A 20,629-nucleotide genomic window follows, 5' to 3' on the forward strand; every position below is an offset into this window, starting at 1 on the left:
CTCCCGCAGAAAATTCACTTTGGAGAATTTATCCCTTGGAAAACTCCCAGTCGGTGAATATTTCAAATGTAAAATCCCCTCCGCCCCATCTACGGAAAGATACTCTAGATAGTTTCAACCCGGTAAAAATTTCCCGCGGACAATTCCTCTTAACATCTCCACGTGTAAAATTAAGTCAGCAAAAAGGAAGTAAGACAAATGTAAAGAATTTTGTATTGGAATTCTGGCAATTTCCCCTGGAAAGTTCATCCCCAGAAACTTCCCTCCCACGGAAAATTATCCCACTGGAAATCCCTCCCACAGAAAATCTCCTCCCCCGAAAAATATCTGTTTGCTTTCCGATAGCAAATATACGTAAAGAATGGGCAAATTTCATGACTTACATACCTTTTCCCACGAGCTGTGGGGGTCATGCTATTCTAAAAGGCATAGATACTGGATTTTTCAACTATACTGAACAAATTGGCTATCTCAAATTCTAATTGGACGACTTTGAGGAAAAAGGGGTGGGAGGGGGGCTAGTTGTCCTCCAATCTTTTTGGTCACTCTAAAATGTCGCTAGAACTTTCTATTTCACTCGAATGAGCCCTTTTCGGATATTCTAGGACTATTAAATTTTTAATAGATCTCAATTTTTTTTTAGAACTATTAAAAGCATCATTTTTTTTTATGTATCCATTGTTATCAAAACTTTCTTTCTTAGAGTTTGGGTTACTATTCTGCCACATTGCTCCTTACTTACAGCTCATTACCACGAACTGTTTGAAAAAAAACACGAGACCTCATTTATTTTGAGTTTGAGCCATGAGGTTTTATCTTATGAAACTTTTTTGTTTGTTATTGATTGAAATATCAAACTTGTAAGGTTTTAAAGCGTTGACAAAAATAGAAGCCTCACTTGAGACATAACAGAAGACACTGTTATGAAGTTTACATTTTAAAATTTTACTCTTAAAAAGGGTAAAATTGAATGGTCACAAGGACTTCAGATTTCTTTAAAATCTTCATAAATAAAAAAAAAGAAGAAAAAAAACTAACATGTTCAAAGCTGCATCCTGCAATGAAACAGTCAATGGAAGGAAAATGTAAATAAAAAGCAACACATGCTAATAGTAACCGACACTCCATGAAAACGAAATTTATATGCATACGTGCATATATATATATATATATATATATATATATATATATATATATATATATATATATATATATATATATACATATATATATACATATATATATATATATATATATATATATATATATATATATATATATATATATATATATATATATATATATATTTATTTATTTCAAATATCCAAAATTCACAGAGTTTTAAGTTGTTGTTCAAAAGTTATTAAAAGCAGAGAATATGCTTAATTTTGGAATAAAGGGGAAAATATCCCTTAAAGAGATATATAAGAAAATTGTAATATTAAATCAGCATATCGAAAAACCAGAGATCGAGATTTCAACTTCTGCAATCCAAAAATAAAGTTTTGCGAGCTCTTTTCCTGAGAAAATTGATCGTAGATAATGTTTTTAATTGGAAGTTTTTTGTACCGCGGCAAAATGTAGATTTCTGCCATTTTTGACCGTCTGAAAAATTTAGCCCGAACAAGGCCGAAATCCTATCGAGAAAAAAAATGTGAAATAGTTAATCTACCTAGTATCATCGAAAAACTATATAGCGTAACAGTTTCAAATCACGCTATAGAGAAGTACTAATGACTACTGTTTTGTGCCTCAAAACCAAAACTGTAGTCTGAATGGGGCCAAAATATCGTCGAATGAAAATTCTAATAGGGCCACTCGATTTAAAACTGTTGAAACGGTATAGAAATTCCTCTTCGGTCTCGGTTCGGTTTAGTAACGATAAACCGTGCGGTAATAGTATCAAATATTTGATGTTGGCCAGTCGATGTGTATGTGGTGTAGGGGGTGTGTGAAGCCTCAAAACATCATTTTTGGGCCATATTATAAAATTTTTGTTAGATTTTCTTCAGATTATTATGCTTAGAGACAGAACTTACCTCCTGGCAGCCCTTTACTTAAAAGAATGAATATGTTGGGACTGGGCTTTCAATATGGATGAGGGAAAAACCTCCCCTCTTCTCGAATTATTGTTTCTAGTGTGAAATAAAAGATTACATTTATTCGCTTAACTACGCAAGGGTGAAAGAAGGGGTATTCCTAAGGAGTCCCCCTGAAGTTTTTGAGTGAGTCCTGCTAACGTTGGCCAGTTGTCCAAAAGTTGCCCAGGGATGTCTTGATGTCTTTAAGCATCAAGAAATCACAACCCGAAAAAATAAATCGGTGTCTCAAGATACCCCTTACTCCCTTCAAAGATGAAAATCTTAAGAACGCACCGTCAAAGATGATTTTTGTTTTCGAGCATTGTTCTATGCAAAAGTTCAATCTTTTGCAAAAAGGCCAGGGGGCTCAGCCACTGGGTGCTCCTCTCATATTTAGTATGTTCCTAAATCTGATATTATAACGCTAAAGCTTAGTATATTATTTATTGAGAGCTCAATTAGTGTGTACACCTCGTAGAAAGGTAAGCCTATGCCTCTTAAGCCTCCCCAATTTAAAGAATAACGTGCAACCTCTGTCAAAACAAAACTAAATATGTAAACTGGCCGTAGCCAGGATTTTTTCGGGGGGGGGGGGGGGGTACCAAAAAATATTTGTTTACATGCATTTTTGTTGCGTTTTACGATTCGGACAATTTTTATTTTTTTTGGGGGGGGGTTAATTTTAAAAAAAGTTCAAATTTACATGTAAAAACGTATTTTCATGAAAAACGACATTAATGAGGTAAAATGACCCAAAATCACTGATAAAAAGTAGGACTGTTGATTTCCATCATTTTATGCCGTAAAGCAACAATATTGCCCCACAATGGGCCAAAATGCTATCGAGTGACAATTTAAAATAGCAAATATACTTAGAAATATCAAAAGGCTATTTTTTAACATAACTAGCCCGTTTAAGGGGATATAGTGTCGTATGGGGTCGGATTAACAGTCCTATTGTCAGTCTGCAGTCCACACAAAATGGTCAATTGTTGCACTAATTATTGGTCATTTATTCAATAAATACAAATGGCCATAGAGCAGGATACATTGTTAAGCGCCAGCTTTAAGTGGTGGGTATTGGATCTTTTCATGGGGAGGAGGTACATAAATCCTAAAAATAACATTTATTGGCCCGAAAAGTTTTCAAACGTTTTGAGAGAATTCCCACGAGAAAAATATCGAAGGGAGAATTTAACCTTTTTAAGGTGGGGAATGCATCTAGAGGGGGGGTGTTAGAGCAAATATCCCCCTACTCGAGAAAATATTACCCATCGAATCGTTCGAACTTTTTTTTTATCTAAGATTCACCTAGCGATTACCCGGCTGCACTTCCGATCTTCTTTCAAGCTTTTTATTGTGAATAAACTGGTCAAACACATGAAACGTTGTAATCTTAGTCCAAAAATGGTCAGATACATTCAAAATTTGCGCATCCCTTTTGATTGTCATTCTTCGTGCAAAAACTGACTCTATATGTGCCTGTACGATCTCCCTTCGTTTACTCTATTGTTCCTTATTCTTCCAAAGCTTATGGTGTTTAAATTCTCCCTTCTATATTTATCCAAAAATTTGGACCAATAAATTTTCTTTTTGTGATTTAGGTACCCCATCCCCATAAAAAGATCCAAATACCCGCCCCTTTAAGTTGGTGCACAACCAGAAATTGTTGTATAGCCATTTATTGATTAAGTTTTCATTTGCACGTGTTCATTTTTCTGTGGACTGCATCTAGTTTTAGGGACAAATTTGCGACCATGCGGTACTACATCCTTTTTAGCGGGGTGGCTGCGGTACAGTATGAAAATAGCTTTTTCATCGTTCTCTGCATATTTACTATCTTGGATTGTCATTTGAATTTTCATCATATCCCTTCCAGGAGGTACATAAGGGGAGGTACAAGGGGGCCTTTCCCTTCCACAATATTTTTTGTCCCTGTCCCAGATTTTGTAGAAGACTCTCAATGTCGGTATTTACTTTGAATTTTTTTTTTGTACTTTCTTTGAAAAAAATCCTCCTGGGTCTGAAAATATATTTTTGCCCTACTAACCCCTCCCCCATACAATTTTCATGAATCGATGCAGCTGAGCGGATCATTTCTGTTTTTTGCCCAATTCGGTCGAATTTTCACAGAAGGGGACCATAAGACCCATCTTAGCGGGAGAACTTTCTTGTGTGTATAGACATGAATATTGTTGTTCGAGTTTGGAAGAATAACCTTTATACCATTGAATCTAGTATAGCAAAGTTTTAATCTTTTAAAAAGCATTTTGTGTCACGTGGGTTTTATTTCTTTTCCGGCTTTTTTTCATTCCGGAATTTTTCATTGTGATTGTTAATCCAATTTACGCTGCAGAAGCCAATTTTGTTTACCTTAGATATATTGTGTTTAAAAAAAAAACTAATTAGATTAATGAATGACAAGTCCAGAGGCTCTGGGCCTTCCATGTGAATATGACCGCATTTACTACCCGAATGCTCGGATTGCAGTTGAAACGATTCAGTTGGTTTTTATCGCCACTTCTTTTCATCTGTCGAATTTTCATCTTGTCGAATTTTCACAGAAGGGACCATAAGACCCATCTTAGCGGGAGAACTTTCTTGTGTGTATAGACATGAATATTGTTGTTCGAGTTTGGAAGAATAACCTTTATACGATTGAATCTAGTATAACAAAGTTTTAATCTTTTAAAAAGCATTTTGTGTCACGCGGGTTTTATTTCTTTTCCGGCTTTTTTTCATTCCGGAATTTTTCATTGTGATTGTTAATCCAATTTACGCTGCAGAAGCCAATTTTGTTTACCTTAGATATATTGTGTTCAAAAAAAAGACTAATTAGATTAATGAATGACAAGTCCAGAGGCTCTGGGCCTTCCATGTGAATATGACCGCATTTACTACCCGAATGCTCGGATTGCAGTTGAAACGATTCAGTTGGTTTTTATCGCCACTTCTTTTCATCTGTCGGATTCATTGATTTTGAAATAACGATTTAAAAGGATGGGCACTTTGTTTGTGTCCAATATAGCGCGGCCGACGAGCTTTGGCTCGACTGGCGATTTAATGTCCAGTTCACGAACTCGATATTTCGATCCAGATTATTTGGGATTGTCATCTCCAATTCTTGTTAAGGAAGTGTTGAAGTTTTTATGTGCTAGCTCAGACTCGTTTGAGGTAATATTTTATTTATTAATTTTAGCTGAAATATCATGCTGATTTGAAGTTTTCGCAGGGATTAAAGTCGTAGCACACTTTTTTTTTTTTTTTTTTTTTTTTTTTTTTTTTTTTTTTTTTTTTTTTTTTTTTTTTTTTTTTTTTTTAATAGAGGCATTTACCTCCTCCTTATGAGTATAAGTGGTAAATGCCACGAACTTTTAGGATTGAAACTTCTTTCCTTTGTTCTTGTAAAGAAAGATAATAAAATAATGTTTTTTAAGCCTGGATAAAATGAGTGACGAGCCACACTTATAGAGAAAACGGAACTGAGGAACAGTGAGAGACGGCAACGCTAGCAGGTAGAGGGAGGACACAGGCCCACAAAATCCAAAGTATTCCCGAAACTATCTAGACACTTCTCAACGCACTATTAAATACAATGGTAAAAGTCAAGAATAAAAGCTCTTCAGAAGGAGATATGCTAGAAGATAAAGAGAGACATTTTTAAATTGCTAATATAATGCTTATTTTCATGGTTTTGTTCGGATTTTGACAATTGATCCCCAGCCACCCTCTAATGGTCTCATAGTTTGATATAGCCTTAGGCCGTACAAAAAAAATAACAAAAAAATGATGGAATTCTTACTTTATATGCAGCAAGTTTGAATAAATCAAATATCCTTGTTTTTTCTCCATTTTAACTGTTTTTAATCAGTTTTTTTCAATGTGGTCTAAGGTTATATAAGACCATAAGGGTACTTTCCAGGTCGTAGTCGTAATTATTGATTATGTATTTTTTTTAAAGAATCTGTTCCACGTTCCTGAATTTTGAGAAATTAAGATTTACATTTCTTTGCATTCTGAAATTTATAATTCTTTTCCGCGTTTGTAAAATGATGAATGATTTTCATTTATCCTTTGTCATCCTGCCCAAGAAGGGGCAGGACATAATAAGTCGTTAAAGAAAGATGAAAATAGAAATAGAAAGTTGATAGAATTCCGTATATAAATATTGCGCAGGCAATGGTGTAGCGTTGCCTGTACTTCCTTCAATCTATTATATTTTTTTTTTCAGAGCCATTTCTTATGAAAAACTGTCATAGAAACTTTGGAGGGCCATTTTTATTGGAAAATAAAAGCTCTTGTGCCCCTTAGTAAAGAGCGATCAGAGGGTAAACAGCCATTCTACCGCTCCCATTTTAGCTGTCCTCTCCCATAAGGCCTCCGACCAAAATTTACAACATTACCACCCCACATAAAGCATAAGTCTATGTCAAAGTCACAAATAAAAGAATTTAAAGAGTCAGAAAAAAAGCAGCTTCAATTGAAAAGGCAGCTAGAACATGCTCCAAGTAGGCTTCTTTGACTGTATTACCTAGAAATTGGTTTTGAATCGAAAGCTATGCTCAACAGCCGCCCTGAAACTTGGTTTCACATTGAACAGCGTTTTTGCAATAACTGTATTAAATACAACCAAAAGTAACCCTGACATCACATTGATCAAACTAAGAATTAACTGAGAATCGAATGTTCTAATTCCTAAGCCAAAATCTTGACCAGAGTTTAGTAGCTCCTGCTTTTTTTTTCTCTCTCAAATAGGTCTTGTGCGCACCCCCTTCCCCCGAAGGTATAACCATAAGAATACTGGCCTTTCTCATTGCCTGAAATCCCATATCTAGGACACAGATTCTTACGTCCACCAAGTTCAAGTGAGGCGTAGCAGCCCCGTCTGGTTGATATTGTTACGAGAAGAATTTTGGCACATCCTCTCCATCTCCCCCTGCCATTGATTTGCGATCTGGTACTGACCCCTCAAAAAGTACAATTAGATAACTTCCTTCCACTTTACATCAAGTTTGTTTGACATCCTAAAACCTCTTCTGTAGATCTCTCGGCAACAGAAATTTATAAAATCTCTTTCTCTTCCCTCATAGGTAAGATTACGTCGGTATATCCCAAAGGGACACTTAAAATACTATATTTTTCTTATCATCAACTTTAGTTGATATCTAAAAACTCTTCTAGTTGTTATGCGAATGACAAAATTCTGGAAAGTCCTCTCTTCCCCCATCTCTCGATTGGATCGTAGATGGATTTGTTCAAGTCTGTGCCTGGGTATGAGCTTTGTGTGCTTAAGAAATTACAAAAATCTCTCTGTAAATGGGTAATTAACAAAAAAATTGGAGTTCGAGATTTCAAGATTTAGCTTTCGCGAATTTGTTTTCTAGAAATGAAGAAGTGGTATAGAATTCCCTGTTTTAGGTCTCTAAGGTAGTATTCCGTATTATAAAACATATCCGACATTACATGATCAAGAAGCTAATACATTTTCGTGTTGTTTCTTGTTAAGGTTGGTTTGAAAAAGTAACCTTTTCTCAAGAAGCTTAGTAAACTTCAAAAAAAAAATTCTCCGTTTCAAGATCTTGATCCCAGAAAAAAAAAAGTTCAGAACGTGCCTGTCAAACAGTTCGTGGTAATTAACTGTAGTAAGGAGCGACTCGGCTCAATAGTAACCGAAACTCTAATAAACGGAATTTTGATACCAATAGTTACATCAAAAGAATGAGATTATAATGCTGATTTTAAATATATAAGTTTCATCGAGTTTAGTCTTACCTATCAAAAGTTACGAGCCTGAAAAAATTTGCCTTATTTTGGAAAATGGGGGGAAACACCCCCTAAAAGTCATAGAATTCACAAAATCTTGACGAAATTAAACCATCACATTCAGCGTATCAGAGAACAATACTGTAGAAGTTTCAAGCTCCTATCTACAAAAATGTGGAATTTTGTATTTTTTGCCAGAAGGCAGATCACAGATGCGTGTTTGTTTGTTTCTTTTTTCAGGGGTGATCGTATTGACCGAGTGGTCCTAGAATGTGGCGAGAGGGCTCATTCTAACGGAAATTAAAAGTTCTAGTGCCCTTTTTAAGTGACCAAATATCGCAGGCACCTAGGCCTCCTCATAGGCACATTTGTTTTCCAAAGTCACCGGATCAAAATTTTGAGATAGCCATTCTGTTCAGCATAGTCGAAAACCTAATAACCAGGTCTTTGGGGACGAATTAATCCCCCAGAGTCCCCAGAGGAGGGGCTGCAAGTTACAAACTTTGACCATTATATACACATAGTGATTAGGGTGGGGGTGGGTCAGGGGGATGTGGTGAAAAATAGCGACGAAGACCACACTGCCTTTCCATAACAAACAAATACAAAATAGAAACAATAGGGAAAATCTTTTCAAGACAATGGAAATCAGTTCTGCGAATATTTCGGCCCTATGTCCAAGGGCCGTCTTCAGTACCATACGATCGAGAGAGAAAATATGTATATATAAATAAGCTTACATTAAATTGTGAGAATTAAAACTAAATAATGTTTCTTAAAAACTTTTGTAAAAACAGCCCTAGCATCCTTACATCAACGAAGTTCAACCAGGACTGACAAAAAGAATGAAGTGAGAATATAAATTCATTCAAAATAAAGAGAACAAAGTGATTAAATGCAATTTCTCAGAGCCAACCTTGCTTTTTTAGCAGGCTGTCTCAAAGGCCTTTTCGTAGCTGGTTCAATACCATTATAAATCGGTTTAGTAAAATATTTTGTTAGATCATTTTTAATTGAATTTAAGCATAAAGAATTTAGTGAGTATTCCCCCAAGTCCCTGTTCAAAGAAATATTATTATTTATTTTGAGATTAATTTTGATTGATTCTCGAACCACCTGTTTTATCCCCAAATCATTACTGATGAGTGAAGATTTTTCAAAAAGTATCGTATGGGACGGATTATTAAATATATGCCAACCTAAAGCAGAATCAAAGGAGTTGTTGGAACTATTTAAAATTAATGCCTTGTCTATGTCTTTTTTATGCTGTTGTAACCGTTTTTCCAGATTCTGATGGGTCCTGCCGACATAGTAATTTCCACAATCAAAGGGTATTTGATAGACCCCTCTTTGGCGAGTAACTGGGGTCTTATCTTTTCCAGAATTTAAGAAATTAATGATTTTAAAATTATTAGTAAAAACTACGTACAGATTATTTTTTGTGCAAATATTTTTTAATTTTGTTGTGATTTTTCGGATATACGGAAGATAGACAATATTTGAGGGCTTATCAGTAGCCTCACATTGTGAAATATCTTCTTCGATTTTGCAAGAATGTCTTTTTATTCTGCGGTTAATTATTTTATTGACAAAAAAATAGGGTATCCATTACCAAAAAGAATGTCTCTGATAAAGTTTATTTCTGAATTTATATACGAATCAGAGCAAATATTCAGGGCACGATCAATGAGGGAAGTTACAACTGCTCTTTGAATTTGGGGGGGGGGTGATTTGAATTAAAGTGAAGATATCTATTGTTTTGTGTTGGCTTTCGATAGATAGTAAAATCCAGTTTATCAGCATTATGAATAATTAACACATCTAAAAACGGCAGTTTATTTTCAACTTCTAGGGTGAACTGCAAATTTCGGTCATAAGTGTTAAGATGATCTAAGAAGCCCCGAAGTTCAGCTTCCCCATAATTCCGAAGTGAAATTACGTCATCCATATAACGACCCCAATAGACGTGTTTTAAAGAAATACGAATTTAATGCCCAATTTTCAATGTTCTCGACATAAATATTTGCCAGTAGCCCGGATAAAGGTGCCCCCATGGGTAACATTTTTCTTTAGCCACGACGGCAGTAGCTTTTGAGTTTGAGGGATTTGGATATGTGGAAAACAAAAGTCTTTATATCTTGTTTCGCTCGTACGATGTGTAGGGACCATGTTCTCCAGTGGACAAATTTTCATCGTTTTCATTTTGATATGATTTTGATCTCTCCCGTTATTTTACCCGTTGGACTAGCTTATAATTAAATAGTGTCTGGCTACATTGAATATGATCATATAAATAGGGAAATTAATGAAAAGTGTTGATCGTCCTTAATTGTTATATCAAATATTGATGTTTCCGAGTTTTGTGCCCTGCATAAATTACGTTACTTTTTGTTGGGATTTTCGGTTTGCTGGGACTCCGACCTAATCTGTTAAATTAAGCAGCATTAAGAAACAAGTTCCTATTTGTTGTTGAATTTGTTTTTTATCTGGAACCGTTGAAACCAAATACCCGAAAACACCCTACAAGATTTCCTTATGATAAAGTATTCGTTCTTGAAGCACTGCTAAAAAAAAAATTAAAAGTGTAAATAGCAGGAGGTTGAAGGAATCGGAGTCTGACACACCCATAATGATTTGTGTCTGTAAAAAAATTTCAGTGTTGCTCTTCATTTTCATCTGGAAATATTATTTTTTTTTTCGTTGAACTTGAGAGCTTTTGATATCAAATCCAGGGTAATCCAAGATAGAGAAGGTGCCCCCATCAATTCATCTCTTTTTACGCTAAAGTTTAGCTTTTGTATAAATAGTGCTTCGACAGTGGCGACTCATTTAGGTGTATTTCCTTTCAAAATAATACAGGAGTCTTCCAAATGTAAGAGAGGCTGCTGCCCCCCTCGAATTCCCCTCTGTACGTTAGGTTCAACCTTTTATTCCAGTTCTTTAAGAACTAAGATTCTTCTTTAAAAATTACCGTTTCTGCAGTAAGAGTGGAGCTAGAAACCACCACCCTCCTCTTTGTCAGGGCTTACATTGAATTATTAGCCTTAAGATACTCATCCGAACGGTAGCCTATGTGTTCAAGGGTTTAATTCTCCTTTCCGCAATTAACTGAATGACATCACATTGGTAGTTTGAAAATATGGGTCTGAAAATGTACTTACTGATGATTTTATTATACCCTCTCCCTCTTGATGGGTCAATTGATGGGGGTTCACTGACTATAACTGGAAGCCCCAAGGTTTGTCAGAAGGATTTCCTCCCTGAAAAAATTGTTTACCTAAATGTTTTTTTTTCTTTTTCATATTTTAATTCTGTCTTCCGTCTCTTGTATTAATCGGATATCTTTTTGGGGGAGGGGGGATGGAGGAGGTGTTGTGTTAAGGGATTTATTGGAGTCGTGTATTTAAGTAGCAAGAAGCTGGATGTTTCTATGTTTGGACCTCATAGTGTTAACCACATTATACTTTGGAACTGGTTGTGCTTTAACTATTGCAGTGCTGACACCTCTAACCATGTATGTTTTGTGTGCGTCTGTGCATGTTTATTAATTTGCATGTTCTTTCCAGCAAAGTTCACCTTCTTCATCAAGCAGTTATGAAGACAGCTTACAATCAACCCCATCGCCCCAAAAGAATAGACAATCGCCATCTAGATCTGTCAATTCTCCTAATATGCATTACCAGGTTAGTAATGATGAAATGGTGGGAAGCATTACTACTGGGGGGGGGGGGGCTTTTTTTAATAATAACTGTTGTTTAGTCATATTGAAAAACTTAACGATGGCTCAGCACAAATTTTAAACAAAATAACAGTGAAATGATAAAACGAATATTTAACTGTGAAGTAATAAAACATATAAAAATATGACAAAATATAAAGTGTTTATTTTTTTTCAATGCAATGTTCTTATCAATTTGTATTATAAAATTGCCGAAGGCGATTATATGCTGTGTAAAGAATGATAAAAGAAGATCGTCTTTGCAGTAATCGGATAGAATCCTCTTTAGATGTGAAAGCTGTTGGCATCTTATTAAAATATGTTATTCATTTATCTTCGTCAATTGATTTGCAGAAAGGGCAAGAATAATTCACATGGAGACCCGACACTGTTCTTCTCTAGAAAATTTTCCAAAAAATGATAGAGAAATTGCCTGAGACATATCCGCATAGTATATACTAGGTAGATTCAATTTGAAATTAAGTTTTATGCCAAAAGTTGCGATTATATAGGCAGGGACTCATATTGAGGGAGGGGGTGGGCTAGACTATCCCTGCTCTAGATCTTTTGGCATTTCCCCTTGATTTTTAAACATACCTTTTTAGTATTTACATTGAAAAAATAGCCCCCCCCCTAGACTTCGAAAAGTACATTTTTGTTTATCCTTGCCCTCTTCCCTACATTTAATGGCTTGTTACTTTTATACAAATGAAGCTGGGTGTATTTTTGAGGTCTTTGTGGTCATTTTTATGAAGCGTAGATTAGTTTGTATTACACTATCACTACTAAAAACTCACTGCAGCACCAAGCCGCCTGAGACCAAAGCAGCTATGCATGTCTTTCCTCCATCCCAATCTATTCGGACTCTTTACACCATCCCAAAAACTTCTCAATTTTCTTGTATCTTACTTCTAAAAGTAGACTTAAAAAAGTAAATATATGAATATAAGCAATGTCATGAACGTTCTTAAAGAACCAATCCAAAGTTTGTATAGGTTTTATTATCTGAACTTGAGTGAAAGGATTTATATCAGGAATTGGGAGGAAGTGCATTTGCGAGACTTGGCAAATATCTAACTTGCTCTTTCTGGGCAGGGAAGGGGAATGAGTTGGCCTGTTCTCCTTCCCTGAAATGCAAAGATATATGTGCCCTTCCCTCCGAACTCCTTAAATTTTGTATATATTTTACTTATTTCATGCGTTTTTGCTTCCCCTTGTTCTTCCTCCCCTCCCCCCAAAGTAGATTCATAAAAGCGCATAGTTTTACTTGGTCTTAGAGAGGGGAAATAACGAACCACTTGCTCCGTCAGTGATTAGTTCACATACTTCTTTAGATTTTTTTTCAACTGAAAGCTATAACGAAGTTTCTAAACAGCAAAGGGTGGTTAAGCTATTAAATTTTTCTCCTTCTGTAGAAATCATAGGTACTTTCTAAACTAATTTCTTGTTGACACAAGTCATGTGGAATTTAACCAGAAAGGTTCCTTAACTAAGATTGAGTAAGAAGACTGTTACAAATACAGTAATCGCATTCGTGTGGGCGGATCTTTCGTAAGATTATAAAGCAAAAAGCACATGATTTATTTGAATTCTTTACACTGGTCAAGCTGAATTCTGTAAATTGTTGCTAATCATAATTATAAATTAAGCCGGAAATCAAACCACAATAGCAAAAGTGAGAATATATTTTTACTTCCGCACTACATATGTTTTGTCCCATTTTTTAAAATTTTTACGCATTTAACACTGTTTCGATTTTGCAAACTCCGAGACCACGATCCGTTAAAATTGAGAACTTCCGGAAGGTGCAATTTTTTTTATTTTTTATTTTTACAGTTAAAGTTTTATTTTGGCTTATTTTATTATTTAAAATTTAATTTTAGTTGCCATGCAACCACTAGACTGCAGTATTTGTCAATATATATGTTTATATTGGAATGGCATACGACAATTTTTGTTAGTAGGAGGAGAATTAATACAATATTAAGACAATCCAATATTGAAGTTGTAGAACCGTTGAGTGGTGTATCTAGGGTGAAGACAAGGAGCTGTGCTTGCTTGTCTCTGGGCGCAGCATTTGATGGGGAGCCATTTAGATAAACGCCTTTTTGTTGTTCTTTAATCATCTGGGTATAGTAGGGAGGGGAGCCAAAAATTCTGGCTTATGAACAACCTACCTACTTCAATGGGCCTGTTTATCTGCAAAATATATATGATTCTTTGCAAAATTTGGTGCCTGAAACTAGTTATCGGGGTACTAATTATTTTTTCCCTAAAAAAAACTACAAATCGTGAAGATTAGGAGCTTTAATCTCTTGGGATAAGAGTTAATTGTACTCCTTCCCCTTGTAGATTCAATTTTTAACTAAGTAATTCTAGCTAGAATTACCAGAATTGCTAGTAGAAGCATGAAACATTGTTCAGAATGAGTGCTTGAGGTATTTCATACATTAATTGCTTATTTCTGTGAAATTAAGAATGGCAAAATAAGGATTTTTTTTACGCTTTTAGTCTAAAAATTGATTACACCCCCTCCTCTTAATGTCGAAAAAAAGAAAGGGACATGTTACTGTCCTGTAATTCAGTGGTAAAAAGTGTGATTCAATTTCATTAGTTTAAGTTGTGATGTATTTCCATAAGCCAATCACGTCATCCTTAAGAATATGCCAGAAAGGTAAGGCAACGAGTCCACTTTTTTAAAACTTGATTGGTTTATAACCTCAAGCCAGTAGTAAAATTGACAAATTAAATTTCACTGGATTGATCCTTCTGTGTGAATTTCAAGTCATTAGTTAAATAAAAAAAACAACAAATTTTTATAACTGAAAGTAAGAAGCAAAATTGAAACTAAAATGGCAGGAATTACTCCGTATATGAAAGAGCCACCCCCTCCTCAACCCGTCCCTCGTTATGCTAAAGTTTTTAGTGCTTTAAAAAGGCTTCTTATTACAGTTCAATGGCCCTTGTGTTTCAACAGCTTTTCCTAAGTAATTGGGACAAAAGGTCAAACTTTTGCATAAAAATCTAGAGGCTGACTAAGGGGTAGCCACACTCATATACACTCATATACGGGATAATGTCTGTTCGTTCTAAGGTTTAATAAAGCTCCCAATTTTCTGCTGAAAAAAATTCAATTCAGCTTAATTTATTTTCCAACTGTTCTTTAAATTATGCCCAGACCTAACAAAGACACGATATGTGGTACTGAGCCCTTTGACCCCCAATTTCTTGCTGATATGTTGTATATATCGCTAATCGTAAATCGGTTGGTAGTACTCCCGCCTTATGAGTTTTTGTGCTTAAGAATTAGAATACTAGATTGTAATTAAAATTTTGGATGAAATGTGAATATTTAGTCAAAATTTGGGATGAACAGTAGTTTTGTTTAATAGTTCCTTAATATTATTTTGCCAGCCAATTTAGGGTGGACGGAAAGCGGCACTATTGTTAATAAGGATGGAAATTCCATGTGACTTTTGATGTTCTACGTATCTGAAGCCATCACGACTTCTTTAAAAGGGTTTCCTGATGTTTAAACACGTTACATTGTACACATGTGATTAAATACATTGAAACATTATATATAAGTTTTTCATTATATATAAATATAATCTTTCATTATATATAAATTTATACATATATAAAAAAATTTCCTGGCGAGCCTCATGATGCTCCGCCTCCTCTTCCACCTCTGCGCTGGTAGGCAGGCGTATGTAATATTTTATGTTACATAGGAAAACATTGTCGCAAACAAAGGAAACTTTAACTCACCCCTAGTAGCAATAATAAAGGCATAGGCTAAAAAAAAATTCCCGGGAACCAAGGGGAATTAGAAATCTATTTCTATCGTCAGTTTTCTGCAACAAGCAGCAAAAAGTATCAGCCCGCAGCACCGTTACTGAAACTTAATTTAAATGAAGGAGAATAAGACATTAAGTCCCACCCGCCCCAAAGCCTCTTTCTATATTGCTCTGAAGGAACACGAGAGTTAGACAATTCAGGCATTGAAATGCGGTCCTTTATGCATCTGCCCATTCTTCATTATAGCTGATGCTCAATTATGCATCACTAAACATAGTCTCATAAAAAATCTAGTTAATCAACTTGGTTAAATCAAGCATTAAGATAAATGTCCATTTTAACCTTGTATCTTCAATGGACTATGTGACTTTTCAAGAACGATTGTGCTATCCTGTGGCATTACTTCTTCTGCTACTGGGAAGTTCAGGTTTTTGATCCCATTGAATTAATTGGCTGTCTCAGAATTTTCAGTCGATAAGAACTTGGTCCTCTTTGAAGCAAAATCGTTGTTTGGTGCCACAAAACGAAAGAAAACGCCACTTTCCCGTGATATAGTCTTTTTGGTCAGCTAAAAATGGCACTAGGACCTTTAATTTCTGTTCAAATTAACCCTCTCACGATCTTCTAGGATCATTGGTTCCATGCTGTCACCAGGGGTGTAATTTACTATGGGACAGGGGGTGACTGCTCATTCTAGCCCTCGGTTTGTCCCTCCCTGGACCTTGACCCCCCCCCAGACGGAAGTCTGCCTCCCAGCTGAAGTTTAGTTTCTTCAAAATTTTTGTCAAAACTAAGTTAAGCCTGCATAATTCAAGCATAAATTATTAGTTTTTTTTGCATATATTTGCCTTTATATTGCTATAAAGTATCTTATAATACTTCTATAGTACTAAATAGCGCCTTTATGGTTCCAAATTCTTCATTTTTCGGTTTTTACTGCCTTTTTTACTTGATTTGAGAAAATTGGCTTCAAATTTGCCCCCCCCCCAATATGTTGACGAAATTATGCCACTGACTATCGCCCCTGGGAAAAAAAAGAACAAATTAATCAGATCCTTGGTCTTCAATAGAGCCCATCCTCTCACCAATGGAAACTTCAGCCTGAAACTTCTAGGACAGGATTCTGTGACATGATAAACATGTATATGTGACTTTTGCTTGACTTTCAAGTTCTGTTTCTCCCCTTTTTCAAACAATCGACAAATTTTCTCAGGCTTGCAGATTTGATAGGTAACCTTGAGCTTAAGGAATTTTATGTATTTAGAATCAAACAGCTCGTAGTAACGAACTGTAGTAAGGAGCGACCCGGCTCAATAGTAAACGAAACTCTAAAAAATGGAATTGTGATGCTAATAGATGCGTCAAAAGAATCGGATTTAGTCTTACCCATCAAAAGTTATGAGCCTGAGAAAATTTGACTTATTATGGAAAAAAGGGAGAAAACACCCTCTAAAATTCACAAAATCTTAACGAAAATCACACCATCACATTCAGCGTATCAGAGAACCCTATTGTAGAAGTTTCAAGCTCCTATATACGAAAATTTGGAACATCGTATTTTTTGCCAGAAGACCGATCACGGGTGCGTGTTTATTTGTTTGTTTGTTAGTTTTTTCCCCAGGGGTGATTGTATCGACCCACTGGTCCTAGAATGTCACAAGGGGGCTCATCCCCACGGAAATTAGAAGTTCTAGTGCCTTTTTTAAGTGACCAAAAAATTGGAGGGCACCTAGGCCCCCTCACATGCTCATTTTTCTCTCGAAGTCAACGGATCAAAATTCTGAAATAGCCATTTTGTTTCGCATAGTCGAAAAACATAATAACTATGTCTTTGGGGATGATTTACTCCCCCACAGTCCCCTGGGGAGGGGCCGCAAGTTACAAACTTTGACTAGTGTTTACATACAGTAATGGTTATTGGGAGGTGTACAGACGTTTCCAGGGTGATTTTTTTGTTTGGGGGGGGGGCTGAGGGGAGGGGGATACGTGTGAGGATCTTTCCATAGAGGAATTTGTCATGGGTGAAGAGAAATTCCATGAAGGGGGCGCAGGATTTTCTAACATTATTTTTTTTTAAATGAAAAAATAAATATGAACAAGTTTTACTACTGAAAGTAAGGAGCAGCATTAAAAAATAAAACGAACATAAATTATCACGCATATAAGGGGTTCATCTCCTCCTAAACACCTCGCTCTTTACGCTAAAGTATTTTTAGTAATTTCAGCTATTTATTCTCCGGCCTTTGTGATTATGGGGCCATTCTTAAAGAATTGGGACAAAATTTAGGCTTTAGTATAAAGACCAAGGTATTAACGAGGGTGCAAACCCCCTCATATGCGTAATAAAAATATACGACTTATAGAAGTTTGTTACGTAAGTTAATTCGGAAGTTACGTATATTTTTTACTAATAAAAACGTTCGTAAAAAATCAAAAGTTCTAGTTGCCTTTTTAAGTAACCAAAAAATCGGAGGGTAACTAGGCCTCCTCCCCCACCTTTTTCTTCTCAAAATTGTCCGATCAAAACTAAGAGAAAGCCATTTAACAAAAAAAATCAATAAAATGCAAATTTTGTTAAAATTATTCATGTGCGGAGAGCCAAAATCAAACATGCATTAATTCAAAAACATTCAGGAATTGAATAAAAAAACAAGTTTTTTTTTAACTCCAAGGAAGGAGCGAAATTAAAACTTAAAACGAACAGAAATTATTCCGTGTATGAAAGGGGTTGTCCGTTCTGCAACGTCTCGCTCTTTACGCTAAAGTTTTTTATTGTTTTAAAAAGTAGAACTGTGACAAAGAGTCAAACTTTAGCGTGAAGATCGAGACGTTGAGGAGGGGACAATCCCTTTCATGCACGGAATAATTTCTGTTGGCTTTAAGTTTTAATGTCGGTCCTTCCTCGCAATTAAAAAACTTTTTTTTTATTTAATCATCATAAAAATCCAGTTTTTTTTTATGTATTAATTTTTAATAACTTTCCTTTTTTTAGAGTTTTAGTTGTTATGGACTTCAGTCGCTCCTTAATACAGTACATTACCACGAACTGTTTGACTAGAACCCTCTGTTTCTTTGTGGTCGAATTATTTGAAACAAAGTGTTCTAATAAATATCAGCCATTAAGTTTTTGGTCGGGAATCATAAATTAGCACAAGCTTTGATAATACAGCCGTCTATAAGTGTTTAAATTGACATCACTTTTCAATAAAAGAATGAATTAGTTTAAACGAGCCATTCATTTGACCATGGATATCAGGGGCGTAATTTGGTTTGGGGCAGGGGGAGGTAACTGCCCCCGTGGCTCCAGTTTGCCCCCAGACCCCCCCCCCCTTAGCTGAAATTCTTTCTTGAAAAATCTTGTCAAAACTAAGATAAGCCTACATAATTCCAGCATCCAGAGAAACGGGTCAGTGTTCTTTAGTGTATCTTTGCCTTTATTGTACGATGTGGCTCACTTTCCATTTTTCACTGTCATTTTCACCTTGATTTGGTAAACTCGTCTCCAAATTTATCCCCCCCCCCCCTTCCCTAGGATTTTGACAAAATTATGCCACTGATGTAAATATCCAGAGAAGAAAATTCAAAGGGATGAGGATTCATGAAATCTGATATTACGATTTTTCTTTATTTAGGCAAAATTATCTGCCAAATTTATTATCTTTTAACAAGTGTCCAAATTCCTTTTTTTTTTGTATATATATAAGTTGAAAATGTATTGTTGCATTCGTGCCAAGATAGAAAAGGTTAAACACATTTTTAAAACACTGTTTTTCATTGTTGACTGATATTATGGATTACTCTTGAGACTTTGTGGTTTTATTTTTCTGTGACTTTGTACATTTTATGCAGGTAACCTTTTCACAAAACCTCCATAATAGTTTAATTATTAAAGTAGTTATTAGAAGGTTGGTTTTCCTTGAGGTGACATCACTGATTGGTTTAAGGTGTATCTGAATTACTTAACAATTAATTGTTAATCAAGACATCCATACGTCATTGTTGTTTCTTTCTTACCAGCAGCTTAATTGCTTTAAGGCTTGTTTTAAAACTTTTGTTATCTATTATTTATTCTACGTTTTCGCTCGCTCTTTCTCTCTTAAAAGTAAAAAAAAACTTGTGGTTTCCTTAAGATGCACTCAACCATGATTTTTTTTTTATGATTTTTTGGCCAGGTCTGCCCTCTCCTGGCCCTTGTTGGCTATTACAAATGTCGTAGAAGTAGTAGTATATTGTTGCAGCCTATCTTCAATGTTTTTGACTTTCGTGGAAATTTACTTGACCAGGGGCCTCCCATATCATTGGTATTAGCAATTTTACCAATAGGGGCAGGTAATAGGTTGGATTATACACTGCTCTCCCACGTTGGGTTAGAACATAGGGTTCTCCTCCTAACTTGTTTCGTTCGGAAACGTGAATCCTTACTCTGAAGCCCCAATCATACCATGGTAGCCCCGGAACTTCTGGCCCCTTTCCCTAGAGATTTACCTGATTAAGAATTAACTTGAAAAAATACAACTGCCAATTTTTATAAGAATTAATCCGCGAGAAATTTTTCAAATGAATCCGCTGGTTTATGTTCCGCAAACTCTGCCATATCTTTTAACTGTTTCTTTCGGGGTAATTATCAAGTTGGAAAGGATCTTCTTTGGCTGCACAGTTTCCGAACAGTTTATTTGTATTTTTAAAAACTTTACAGGAGAGTCTCTCCAATTTTGTGCGAAGTCCAGATCTACTGCGATTCGGGAAAAAGTGGATTAGTTTTTCACATGGAGTCGAGTAGAGCTATTTGTTTTGTGAAAACTTAACCAGATTCATAAGAACATTAAGTGTTCTGTATACCCAAAACAGTGTATCTCCAACTTTTCTCAATTATAAGCTAAGGATGGCTTCTTGCGTAACCCTTCGCATGAAATTAAGTGGCAATAACAAAATAGAGGAAATTTGCTGATGTTCTCGTTTGGGATTGGACAGCTGCTTCGCTTCTATACCAAAAATTAGGAAAAATCCATTCTTCTCAAAGCTCTTTAATACCGTAGACTCCTAATAATGCTAACTCAGACTTATTCGTGCGTCTTTTCTATGTGGGACGCGGGCTTTCTTTTTCTTTAAGCATTTCTTGTATAATGTAAGCAATGCAGCTTTTATATCTATTTTCAAAGCTAATACCCTTGACAGTATATAGGAAATCAAACACATTTTGTCGTGTATGACTGGAAGTGTGACTAATCTTGTATTTATTGGTTTTTTTTTACCGGAATCCGGAGTC

At 35.5% G+C, this 20,629-nt stretch overlaps 1 protein-coding gene across 1 annotated transcript in view; it reads left to right on the forward strand.

Annotated features, from left to right (window-relative positions):
• The window catches only part of LOC136030304 (uncharacterized), a gene marked incomplete in the record, with an annotated part of 169,050 nt that overhangs the window by 38,920 nt on the left and 109,501 nt on the right, over window positions 1-20,629 (forward strand). The window contains 1 exon segment of the mRNA XM_065709195.1: window positions 11,411-11,527. Coding sequence (XP_065565267.1) covers window positions 11,411-11,527 — 117 coding nt within the window.

Source organism: Artemia franciscana, chromosome 1 (genome assembly GCF_032884065.1).
Source record: "Artemia franciscana chromosome 1, ASM3288406v1, whole genome shotgun sequence".
NCBI classification, from domain to species: domain Eukaryota; kingdom Metazoa; phylum Arthropoda; class Branchiopoda; order Anostraca; family Artemiidae; genus Artemia; species Artemia franciscana.